General features: G+C 45.9%; 1 protein-coding gene and 1 long non-coding RNA gene across 2 annotated transcripts in view; both read right to left on the bottom strand.

Moving 5' to 3' along the window:
• LOC112235129 (WAS/WASL-interacting protein family member 3) overlaps positions 1-4,058 on the bottom strand; it is a 9,711-nt gene extending 5,653 nt beyond the window's left edge. The window contains exons 1-3 of the mRNA XM_042310083.1: positions 3,892-4,058; positions 2,992-3,138; positions 2,041-2,144 (exon numbers count right to left, since the gene is read on the bottom strand). Of these exons, the coding sequence (XP_042166017.1) occupies positions 2,041-2,144; positions 2,992-3,138; positions 3,892-3,991 (351 nt within the window). The 5' untranslated portion in view covers positions 3,992-4,058. The remainder of the gene's footprint in view (positions 1-2,040; positions 2,145-2,991; positions 3,139-3,891) is intronic.
• Positions 4,059-4,580: 522 nt separating this feature from the next.
• The window catches only part of LOC121841514, an 11,888-nt gene continuing 3,968 nt past the window's right edge, over positions 4,581-12,500 (bottom strand). The window contains exons 3-4 of the long non-coding RNA XR_006080547.1: positions 5,431-5,586; positions 4,581-4,686 (exon numbers count right to left, since the gene is read on the bottom strand). This is a non-coding gene — a long non-coding RNA (uncharacterized LOC121841514). The remainder of the gene's footprint in view (positions 4,687-5,430; positions 5,587-12,500) is intronic.

Genomic DNA, 12,500 nt, shown 5'->3' on the forward strand with positions numbered 1-12,500 from the left:
TCCACTGTTAAATCATGGAGGATAACACACTATGCATACAGTATATACTGTTCCTAGGCCGTCATTGAAAATAAGAATTTGTTCTTAACTGACTTGCCTGGTTAAATAAAGGTAAAATAAAAAAATAAAAAATAAAAAAATAAAGTCTGTGACTTTTAAATCATCAAGGATAACACACTATACAGTCTGGGACTTATTTCCACTGTTAAATCATGGAGGATAACACACTATACAGTCTGGGACTTATTTCCACTGTTAAATCATCAAGGATAACACACTATACAGTCTGGGACTTATTTCCATTGTGGTCCTCTTGAGACAAGATGGCTGGACAAGATCCAACACAGTACAACAGTGAAATAATAACACAAAAACAGAGAAGATTGTCCTGCTGGAAGGTGAACCTTCGCCCCAGTCTGAGGTCTGGAGCAGATTTTCATCAAATATCTCACTGTACTTTTCTCCATTCATCTTTACTCGATCCTGACTAGTCTCCCAGTCCCTGCCGCTGAAACACATCCCCACAGCATGATGCTGCCACCACCAGGCTTCACCGTAGGGATGATGCCAGGTTTCCTCCAAACGTGAAGCTTGGCATTCAGGCCAAAGAGTTCAATCTTGGTTTTATCAGACCAGAGAATCTTGTTTCTCATTGTCTGACAGTTTTTAGGTGCCTTTTGGTAAACTCCAAGCGGGCTGTTATGTGCCTTTTACTGAGGAGTGGTTTCAGTCTGGCCACTCTACCATCGGGTTCTTGGTCACCTCCCTTACCAAGGGCCCTTCTCCACCGATTGGTCAGTTTGGCCGGGCAGCTAGCTCTAGGAAGAGTCTTGGTGGTTCTGTATAAATGTTTTGGTCCCCTTCCCCAGATCTGTGACTCGACACAATCCTGTCTCTGAGCTCTATGGACAATTCTTTCGACCTCATGGTTTGGTTTTTGCTCATGCACTGTCAACTGTGGGACCTTATATAGACAGGTGTGTGCCTTTCCAAATCATGTCCAATCAATTAAATGTACCACAGGTGGACTCGAAGTTGTAGAAACATCTAAAGGATGATCAATAGAAACAGGATGCAGCTGAGCTCCATTTTGAGTCTCATATCAAAGGGTCTGAATACTTACGTAAGCACGTTATTTCTTTTTTTGGGGTTTTAATACATTTGCAAAAATTTATAAAAACCTGTTTTCGCTTTGTCATTATGGGGTATTGTGTTTATATTGCTGAGGATATCTTTTTTTTAAAATCCATTTTAGAATAAAAACAAAAATATATTTTTATTTTATTTAACATTTTTTTAATTATTTTATTTTATTATTTGTATTTAACTTGGCAAGTCAGTTAAGAACAAATTCTTATTTACAATGACGGCCTAGGAACAGTGGTCTAGGAACTGGTCTTTTAATTTAACAGTGGGTTAACTGGTCTTGGCAAGTCAGTTAAGAACAGTGGGTTAACTGGTCTAGGAACAGTGGGTTAACTGGTTAGGACAGTGGGTTAATAGGACAGTGGGTTAACTGGTCTAGGAACAGTGGGTTAACTGGTCTAGGGACAATGGGGAACAGTGGGTTAACTGGGTCTAGGAACAGTGGGTTAACTGGTCTAGGGACAGTGGGTTAACTGGTCTAGGGACAGTGGGTTAACTGGTCTAGGAACAGTGGGTTAACTGGGAACAGTGGGTTAACTGGTCAGTGGGTTAACTGGTCTAGGAACAGTGGGTTAACTGGTCTAGGGACAGTGGGTTAGGGACTGGTCTAGGGACAGTGGGTTAACTGGTCTAGGGACAGTGGGTTAGTGGGTTAACTGGTCTAGGCGACAGTGGGTTAACTGGTCCAGGAACAGTGGGTTAACTGGTCTAGGAACAGTGGGTTAACTGGTCTAGGGAACAGTGGGTTAACTGACCTAGGGACAGTGGGTTAACTGGTCTAGGAACAGTGGGTTAACTGGTCCAGGAACAGTGGGTTAACTGGTCTAGGAACAGTAGGAACAGTGGGTTAACTGGCACACACACACACACACACACAACACTTTGTGCCCCTACCTCCTTGGTTCTCTCTGCTTGGGTAGATGCGTGAAAGGGCCTAAACTCCTCTGGAGGGGGAAAGTCTTCTATTGGGTGGAACTGAAATTTAGACTCAAAGTCATCTGAAAGACCAGAGAGAGACACATTAAATACACCACTAACACAGAGACACATTAAATACACCACTAACACAGAGACACATTAAAACACTGACAAAATACACCACTAACACAGAGACACATTAAATACACCACAAACATAGAGACACATTAAATACACCACAAACACAGAGACACATTAAATACACTGACAAAATACACCAGTAACACAGAGACTCATTAAAATACACCACAAACACAGAGACACATTAAAGACACCACTAACACAGACACATTAAAGACACCACTAACACACTGACACATTAACACACTATGAAAAGACACCACAAACACAGAGACACATTAAAGACAGCACTAACACAGAGACACATTAGACACCACTAACACAGAGACACATTAAAGACACCACTAACACAGAGACACATTAACACGCTATGAAAAGACACCACTAACACAGAGACACATTAAAGACACCACTAACACAGAGACACATTAAAGACACCACTAACACAGAGACACATTAAAGACACCACTAACACAGAGACACATTAAAGACACCACTAACACAGAGACACATTAAAGACAGCACTAACACAGAGACACATTAAATACACCACTAACACAGAGACACATTAAATACACCACTAACACAGAGACACATTAACACACTATGAAAAGACACCACTAACACACAAAGCGTGTCACAGACACCCAGCCTAAAAGTCTAAAGAGCAAGCCATGCTTCTGTGGCTAGGAAAAAAAATGGCTTTGGCACGATTGCCACAGTTTTGGAGAGGAATTGAATGAGTGAAGGGAGTTATTGAACGAAGAAGGAGAATCAGACTCTCACCCAGGCTGTGCAAACTTAGGCTGTGTCCATTCCTCATTAAGGACGGGGGAAGGGGAGGAGGATGAGGGGGAGGGATCCGGTTGGTCAACTCCGTGGACGGGGAGCGGGCCGGTGGGACAGGGGGAGAAGCCAACGACCTCCCCACACCTGTTGGGAAAGACAACAGACAATGTGGAGAAACCTCACAAAGAGAGTTCTCTCTCAGTGTTGTAGTCTCTGTCTGTGTAGTCTCTGTCTGTGTAGTCTCTGTCTGTGTAGTCTCTGTCTGTGTAGTCTCTGTCTGTGTAGTCTCTGTCTGTGTAGTCTCTGTCTGTGTAGCTAGATGAATGTGATGTCATTGGAGCCCAGTTCGGACAGAGTCTATTGAACAGTGTATCGTTTATCCGTTATTTTACCAGGTACATGTTCTCATTTACAGCAACGACCTGGGGAATAGTTACAGGGGGAGAGGGGGATGAATGAGCCAATTGTAAGCTGGGGATGATTAGGTGACTGTGATGGTATGAGGGACAGATAGAATTAAACCACTGAGTCATTAACAATCAGATGCAGGAAACAGTAATCGATCTCTCTGGAACTTTGCGATTGTATTTGATTTTGATCAATAATTACCTCTGTATAATGAGAGCTTGCAAATGTATAAAACAGTAAAATCATTGCAATATTATTGTATAAAACTGACCCATTGTAGTACAAAAACGAGGCCTAGTAATTTCAACCAATCACCACACATTTAACGCAAATCTATGGCTCAATCAAGTCACACGTCAACAAACTTTATCCCTCGTCAGCGCATTTTCACAAGAAATTGGAAGAAAATCATTGCATATCACATACAGTATTACATAATTACTGCTGCAAAATCAAGCATTTTCCCCTTCAAATATCACAACAAAATACCTGCACTCCTGGGCACAGCTGGTGGTCGTCGACTAGGTGCAGTGCAGGGGTAGGAGGGGGGCACCGGGGGCCGCATGGCAGGGGACGGCACAGGGGGCATCTTGGGTGGTGGAGGGGGCAGACAGGAGGGGCAGCTGGGGGTGAATGAGGCGGGGGAGGGGTGGAGGAGGAGGAGGAGGAGGGGGCCGTGGGGACCAGAGATAGAGAACCTCAATTCAGAGGAAGGGGGAGAGGACAGGGGAGGGAGGAGGGGGAAGGGAGGAGGAGAGGATGGGGGTGGGAGAAGGGGGAGGGAGGAGATGACGGGGAGGGAGGAGGGGGAAGGATGAGAGGACAGGGGAGGGAGGAGGGGGGAGGGAGGAGCAGGAGAGGATGGGGGAGGGAGGAGGCGGGTAGAAGAAACCAGAGTTCCGGTTAGGGAGGGAGGAGGGGGCGTGGAGGGAGGAGGGGTAGAGGGCTGGGGTAAGGGGTGAGGGTGCTGGATGGGGAGCCAGGTAGGCTTGGTGACTTGGGTAGGGGAGGAGGGGGACCGGTAGGGATGGGGGAGGCCTGCTGCTGGGACGCTCATGGAATGAGGGAGGAGGGGGAGGAGGAGTGGTGGTGGGGGCAGTGATGGAGAGGGGAGGTTTGCTGTGAGAAGGGGAGGGAGGTGCGGAGGTTGAGTGGGCAGGGCGGTGGGAAGGGCTTCCCTCTCTGTCGGCCTATGGTAGGGCTCGGGGGTGTGGCCACTGTCTGACGATGTCGGTGGAGGGTTCCACTGAGGCTTCAGTCCCGTTGATGAGCTAGAGCGTGAAACTGACACACACACACACACACACACACAATGTCTATTAGATACAGACATTACAACACACAACCTGGTTTGTTTATGACAGATGTGGAGAGCGAGAGAGAGAGATAGAAGAGAGAGAGAGAGAGAGGGAGAGACAGAGAGAGAGACAGAGAGAAAGATAAAAAAGAGAGAGGGGAAGAGAGAGAGACAGAGAGAAAGATAAAAGAGAGAGAGAGGGAAGAGAGAGAGAGAGAGAGAGGGGAAAGAGAGAGAGACAGAGAGAAAGAGAAAAGAGAGAGAGAGGGAAGAGAGAGAGAAAGAGAGAGACAGAGAGGGAGAGGGGAAGAGAGAGAGAGGGAGAGGGGAGAGAGAGAGAGAGAGAGAGAGGGGGAGAGGGGAAGAGACAGAGAGACAGAGAGAGAGAAAGAGAGATACAGAGAGAGAGAAATAAAGAGAAACAGACAGACAGACAGAGAGAGAGAAAACAGAGAGAGACAGAGAGAGAGAAACAGACAGACAGACAGAGAGAGAGAGAGAAAGCACATAATATGACATTTGAAATGTCTTCATTCTTTTGGATCTTCTGTGAGTGTAATGTTCACTGTTAATTTTTATTGTTTATTTCACTTGTGTTTATTATCTTTTTCACTTGCTTTGGCGATGTAAACATATGTTTCCTATGCCAATGAAGCCCTTAGATTGAAATTGAAAATTGAATAGCAACGGACACCAGATAGACAGACAGTATTTTCATCATCCTGACCCACCCACGTTCTTCCCTGTGAAGGCTCTCTGCCCAGCGGGTCTGAGGATGGGGAACCCGCCAGAGAACAAAGCCCCCTAGAGAGGGCCTCACAGCCTCCGCCCCTCCTCCTGATCCCCCTGGGGATGGTCCTGGGACACACCACCACTGGCCCTGGGCTCTGCATAGGGAACATCACACAAACAATGAGTCAATATGTTTTTATGATATCACCTCTACACACATGTATTGGTATCTCAGAGGACTGCAGACATACTGGTATCTCAGAGTACTGCAGACATACTGGTATCTCAGAGTACTGCAGACATACTGGTATCTCAGAGGACTGCAGACATACTGGTATCTAAGAGGACTGCAGACATACTGGTGTCTCAGAGGACTGCAGACATACTGGTATCTCAGAGTACTGCAGACATACTGGTATCTCAGAGGACTGCAGACATACTGGTATCTCAGAGGACTGCAGACATACTGGTATCTCAGAGTACTGCAGACATACTGGTATCTCAGAGGACTACAGACATACTGGTATCTCAGAGGACTGCAGACATACTGGTATCTAAGAGGACTGCAGACATACTGGTGTCTCAGAGGACTGCAGACATACTGGTATCTCAGAGTACTGCAGACATACTGGTATCTCAGAGGACTGCAGACATACTGGTATCTCAGAGGACTGCAGACATACTGGTATCTCAGAGGACTGCAGGCATACTGGTATCTCAGAGTACTGCAGACATACTGGTATCTCAGAGGACTGCAGACATACTGGTATCTCAGAGGACTGCAGACATACTGGTATCTCAGAGGACTGCAGACATACTGGTATCTCAGAGTACTGCAGACATACTGGTATCTCAGAGTACTACAGACATACTGGTATCTCAGAGGACTGCAGACATACTGGTATCTCAGAGTACTGCAGACATACTGGTATCTCAGAGTACTGCAGACATACTGGTATCTCATCTCAGAGGACTGCAGACATACTGGTATCTCAGAGTACTGCAGACATACTGGTATCTCAGAGTACTGCAGACATACTGGTATCTCAGAGTACTGCAGACATACTGGTATCTCAGAGTACTGCAGACATACTGGTATCTCAGAGGACTGCAGACATACTGGTATCTCAGAGGACTGCAGACATACTGGTATCTCAGAGTACTGCAGACATACTGGTATCTCAGAGGACTGCAGACATACTGGTATCTCAGAGGACTGCAGACATACTGGTATCTCAGAGTACTGCAGACATACTGGTATCTCAGAGTACTGCAGACATACTGGTATCTCAGAGTACTGCAGACATACTGGTATCTCAGAGGACTGCAGACATACTGGTATCTCAGAGTACTGCAGACATACTGGTATCTCAGAGTACTGCAGACATACTGGTATCTCAGAGGACTGCAGACATACTGGTATCTCAGAGGACTGCAGACATACTGGTATCTCAGAGTACTACAGACATACTGGTATCTCAGAGTACTGCAGACATACTGGTATCTCAGAGGACTGCAGACATACTGGTATCTCAGAGTACTACAGACATACTGGTATCTCAGAGTACTGCAGACATACTGGTATCTCAGAGTACTGCAGACATACTGGTATCTCAGAGTACTGCAGACATACTGGTATCTCAGAGTACTGCAGACATACTGGTATCTCAGAGTACTGCAGACATACTGGTATCTCAGAGTACTACAGACATACTGGTATCTCAGAGTACTGCAGACATACTGGTATCTCAGAGTACTGCAGACATACTGGTATCTCAGAGTACTGCAGACATACTGGTATCTCAGAGTACTGCAGACATACTGGTATCTCAGAGGACTGCAGACATACTGGTATCTCAGAGTACTGCAGACATACTGGTATCTCAGAGTACTACAGACATACTGGTATCTCAGAGTACTGCAGACATACTGGTATCTCAGAGTACTACAGACATACTGGTCTCTGACAGTAATTGTCAAGTTCTACTTCAGATTGGTATCACAATGACTTGCAGACATTTACTCACAGCATTTGAGACAATGTGTTTTACATTGGCTGTAACAGGCATGATTTATAGTTTATCAATGTAAGAGGATGTTCCTGACCATATGACCTAACCATGAGAAACTGGGGATCTGATTTATAGGAGGTCTGAGTTATAGAATATAGGGGGTCTGGGTTATAGAATATAGGAGGTCTGGGATATAGAATATAGGGGGTCGGGGTTATAGAACATAGGAGGTCTGGGTTATAGAATATAGAATATAGGAGGCCTGGGTTATAGAATATAGGAGGTCTGGGATATAGAATATAGGGGGTCGGGGTTATAGAATATAGGAGGTCTGGGTTATAGAATATCGGGGGTCGGGGTTATAGAACATAGGAGGTCTGGGTTATAGAATATAGGAGGGTTATAGAATATAGAGGGTCTGGGTTATGGAATATAGGAGGGTTATAGAATATAGGAGGGTTATAGAATAAAGGAGGGTTATAGAATATAGAATATAGGAGGCCTGGGTTATAGAATATAGAATATAGGAGGCCTGGGTTATAGAATATAGGAGGTCTGGGATATAGAATATAGGAGGTCTGGGTTATAGAATATAGGAGGGTTATAGAATATAGGAGGCCTGGGTTATAGAATATAGGAGGGTTATAGAATATAGAGGGTCTGGGTTATGGAATATAGGAGGGTTATAGAATATAGGAGGGTTATAGAATATAGGAGGCCTGGGTTATAGAATATAGAGGGTCTGGGTTATGGAATATAGGAGGGTTATAGAATATAGGAGGGTTATAGAATATAGGAGGCCTGGGTTATAGAATATAGGAGGGTTATAGAATATAGAGGGTCTGGGTTATAGAATATAGGAGGCCTGGGTTATAGAATATAGGAGGGTTATAGAATATAGAGGGTCTGGGTTATAGAATACAGGAGGCCTGGGTTATAGAATATAGGAGGGTTATAGAATATAGAGGGTCTGGGTTATAGAATATAGAGGGTCTGGGTTATAGAATATAGGAGGCCTGGGTTATAGAATATAGGAGGGTTATAGAATATAGAGGGTCTGGTTTATAGAATATAGGAGGGTTATAGAATATAGGAGGGTTATAGAATATAGGAGGTCTGGGCTATAGAATATAGGAGGTCTGGGATATAGAATATAGGAGGTCTGGGATATAGAATATAGGAGGTCTGGGTTATAGAATATAGGAGGGTTATAGAATATAGGAGGGTTATAGAATATAGGAGGCCTGGGTTATAGAATATAGGAGGGTTATAGAATATAGGAGGTCTGGGTTATAGAATATAGAATATAGGAGGTCTGGGTTATAGAATATAGGAGGTCTGGGATATAGAATATAGGTCAGGGATATAGAATATAGGAGGTCTGGGTTATAGACTATAGGAGGGTTATAGAATATAGGAGGCCTGGGTTATAGAATATAGGAGGGTTATAGAATATAGGGGGTCTGGGTTAAAGAATATAGGAGGGTTATAGAATATAGGAGGGTTATAGAATATAGGAGGCCTGGGTTATAGAATATAGGAGGCCTGGGTTATAGAATATAGGAGGGTTATAGAATATAGGAGGGATATAGAATATAGGAGGGTTATAGAATATAGGAGGCCTGGGTTATAGAATATAGGAGGTCTGGGTTATAGAATATAGGAGGTCTGGGATATAGAATATAGGAAGGTTATAGAATATAGGAGGCCTGGGTTATAGAATATAGGGGTTCTGAGTTAAAGAATATAGGAGGCCTTGGTAATAGAATATAGGGGGTCCGGGTTATAGAATATAGGAGGTCTGGGTTATAGAATATAGGATGCCTGGGTTATAGAATATAGGATGCCTGGGTTATAGAATATAGGATGCCTGGGTTATAGAATATAGGATGCCTGGGTTATAGAATATAGGATGCCTGGGTTATAGAATATAGGATGCCTGGGTTATAGAATATAGGATGCCTGGGTTATAGAATGTGTGTTTCTCCACATGTTTCCCCATGTGTTCCTCCATGTGTTCCTCCATGTGTTCCTCCATGTGTTCCTCCATGTGTTCCTCCATGTGTTCCTCCATGTGTTCCTCCATGTGTTTCCCCATGTGTTCCTCCATGTGTTTCTCCATGTGTTTCTCCATGTGTTTCTCCATGTGTTCCTCCATGTGTTTCTCCATGTGTTTCTCCATGTGTTCCTCCATGTGTTTCTCCATGTGTTCCTCCATGTGTTTCTCCATGTGTTTCTCCATGTGTTCCTCCATGAGTTTCTCCATGTGTTCCTCCATGTGTTTCTCCACGTGTTTCTCCATGTGTTCCTCCATGTGTTCCTCCATGTGCTTCTCCATGTGTTCCTCCATGTGTTCCTCCATGTGTTTCTCCATGTGTTCCTCCATGTGTTTCTCCATGTGTTCCTCCATGTGTTCCTCCATGTGCTTCTCCATGTGTTCCTCCATGTGTTCCTCCATGTGTTTCTCCATGTGTTCCTCCATGTGTTCCTCCATGTGCTTCTCCATGTGTTCCTCCATGTGTTCCTCCATGTGTTTCTCCATGTGTTCCTCCATGTGTTCCTCCATGTGCTTCTCCATGTGTTCCTCCATGTGTTCCTCCATGTGTTTCTCCATGTGTTCCTCCATGTGTTTCTCCATGTGTTCCTCCATGTGTTCCTCCATGTGTTCCTCCATGTGTTCCTCCATGTGTTTCTCCATGTGTTCCTCCATGTGTTCCTCCATGTGTTCCTCCATGTGTTCCTCCATGTGTTCCTCCATGTGTTTCTCCATGTGTTCCTCCATGTGTTCCTCCATGTGTTCCTCCATGTGTTTCTCCATGTGTTCCTCCATGTGTTTCTCCATGTGTTCCTCCATGTGTTCCTCCATGTGCTTCTCCATGTGTTCCTCCATGTGTTCCTCCATGTGTTTCTCCATGTGTTCCTCCATGTGTTTCTCCATGTGTTCCTCCATGTGTTCCTCCATGTGCTTCTCCATGTGTTCCTCCATGTGTTCCTCCATGTGTTTCTCCATGTGTTCCTCCATGTGTTCCTCCATGTGCTTCTCCATGTGTTCCTCCATGTGTTCCTCCATGTGTTTCTCCATGTGTTCCTCCATGTGTTCCTCCATGTGCTTCTCCATGTGTTCCTCCATGTGTTCCTCCATGTGTTTCTCCATGTGTTCCTCCATGTGTTCCTCCATGTGCTTCTCCATGTGTTCCTCCATGTGTTCCTCCATGTGTTCCTCCATGTGTTTCTCCATGTGTTCCTCCATGTGTTCCTCCATGTGTTTCTCCATGTGTTCCTCCATGTGTTCCTCCATGTGCTTCTCCATGTGTTCCTCCATGTGTTCCTCCATGTGTTTCTCCATGTGTTCCTCCATGTGTTCCTCCATGTGCTTCTCCATGTGTTCCTCCATGTGTTCCTCCATGTGTTTCTCCATGTGTTCCTCCATGTGTTCCTCCATGTGCTTCTCCATGTGTTCCTCCATGTGTTCCTCCATGTGTTCCTCCATGTGTTTCTCCATGTGTTCCTCCATGTGTTTCTCCATGTGTTCCTCCATGTGTTCCTCCATGTGTTCCTCCATGTGCTTCTCCATGTGTTCCTCCATGTGTTCCTCCATGTGTTCCTCCATGTGTTCCTCCATGTGTTCCTCCATGTGTTTTCTCCATTCTCCTCTACGATTCCCTTCCTCTCTCTCTCCCCACCTCTCTACGATTCCCTCCCTCTCTCTGCTCTACCTCTCTACGATTCCCTTCCTCTTTCTCTGCTCTACACCCCTCTACGATTCCCTCCCTCTTTCTCTCCCTACCTCTCTACGATTCCCTCCCTCTTTCTCTCCCCACCTCTCTACGATTCCCTCCCTCTTTCTCTCCCTACCTCTCTACGATTCCCTCCCTCTTTCTCTCCCTACCTCTCTACGATTCCCTTCCTCTTTCTCTCCCCACCTCTCTACGATTCCCTTCCTCTCTCTCCCTACCTCTCTACGATTCCCTTCCTCTTTCTCTCCCCACCTCTCTACAATTCCCTCCCTCTTTCTGTCCCCACCTCTCTACGATTCCCTCCCTCTCTCTCTGCTCTACACCCCTCTACGATTCCCTCCCTCTCTCTGCTCTACACCTCTCTACGATTCCCTTCCTCTTTCTCTCCCCACCTCTCTACGATTCCCTCCCTCTTTCTCTCCCTACCTCTCTACGATTCCCTTCCTCTTTCTCTCCCTACCTCTCTACGATTCCCTCCCTCTTTCTCTCCCCACCTCTCTACGATTCCCTCCCTCTTTCTCTCCCTACCTCTCTACGATTCCCTCCCTCTTTCTCTCCCTACCTCTCTACGATTCCCTTCCTCTTTCTCTCCCCACCTCTCTACGATTCCCTTCCTCTCTCTCCCTACCTCTCTACGATTCCCTTCCTCTTTCTCTCCCCACCTCTCTACAATTCCCTCCCTCTTTCTGTCCCCACCTCTCTACGATTCCCTCCCTCTCTCTCTGCTCTACACCCCTCTACGATTCCCTCCCTCTCTCTGCTCTACACCTCTCTACGATTCCCTTCCTCTTTCTCTCCCCACCTCTCTACGATTCCCTCCCTCTTTCTCTCCCTACCTCTCTACGATTCCCTTCCTCTTTCTCTCCCCACCTCTCTACGATTCCCTCCCTCTTTCTCTCCCTACCTCTCTACGATTCCCTTCCTCTTTCTCTCCCCACCTCTCTACGATTCCCTCCCTCTCTCTCCCTACCTCTCTACGATTCCCTTCCTCTCTCTCTGCTCTACACCTCTCTACGAATCCCTCCCTCTTTCTCTCCCCACCTCTCTACGATTCCCTCCCTCTCTCTCCCTACCTCTCTACGATTCCCTCCCTCTTTCTCTCCGTACCTCTCTATGATTCCCTCCCTCTCTCTCTGCTCTACACCTCTCTACAATTCCCTCCCTCTTTCTCTCCCCACCTCTCTACGATTCCCTTCCTCTCTCTCTCCCCACCTCTCTACGATTCCCTCCTCTCTCTCTGCTCTACACCTCTCTACAATTCCCTCCCTCTTTCTGTCCCCACCTCTCTACGATTCCCTCCCTCTCTCTCTGCTCTACACC

The sequence above is a fragment of the Oncorhynchus tshawytscha genome, linkage group LG31 (genome assembly GCF_018296145.1).
Source record: "Oncorhynchus tshawytscha isolate Ot180627B linkage group LG31, Otsh_v2.0, whole genome shotgun sequence".
Lineage (NCBI taxonomy): Eukaryota > Metazoa > Chordata > Actinopteri > Salmoniformes > Salmonidae > Oncorhynchus > Oncorhynchus tshawytscha.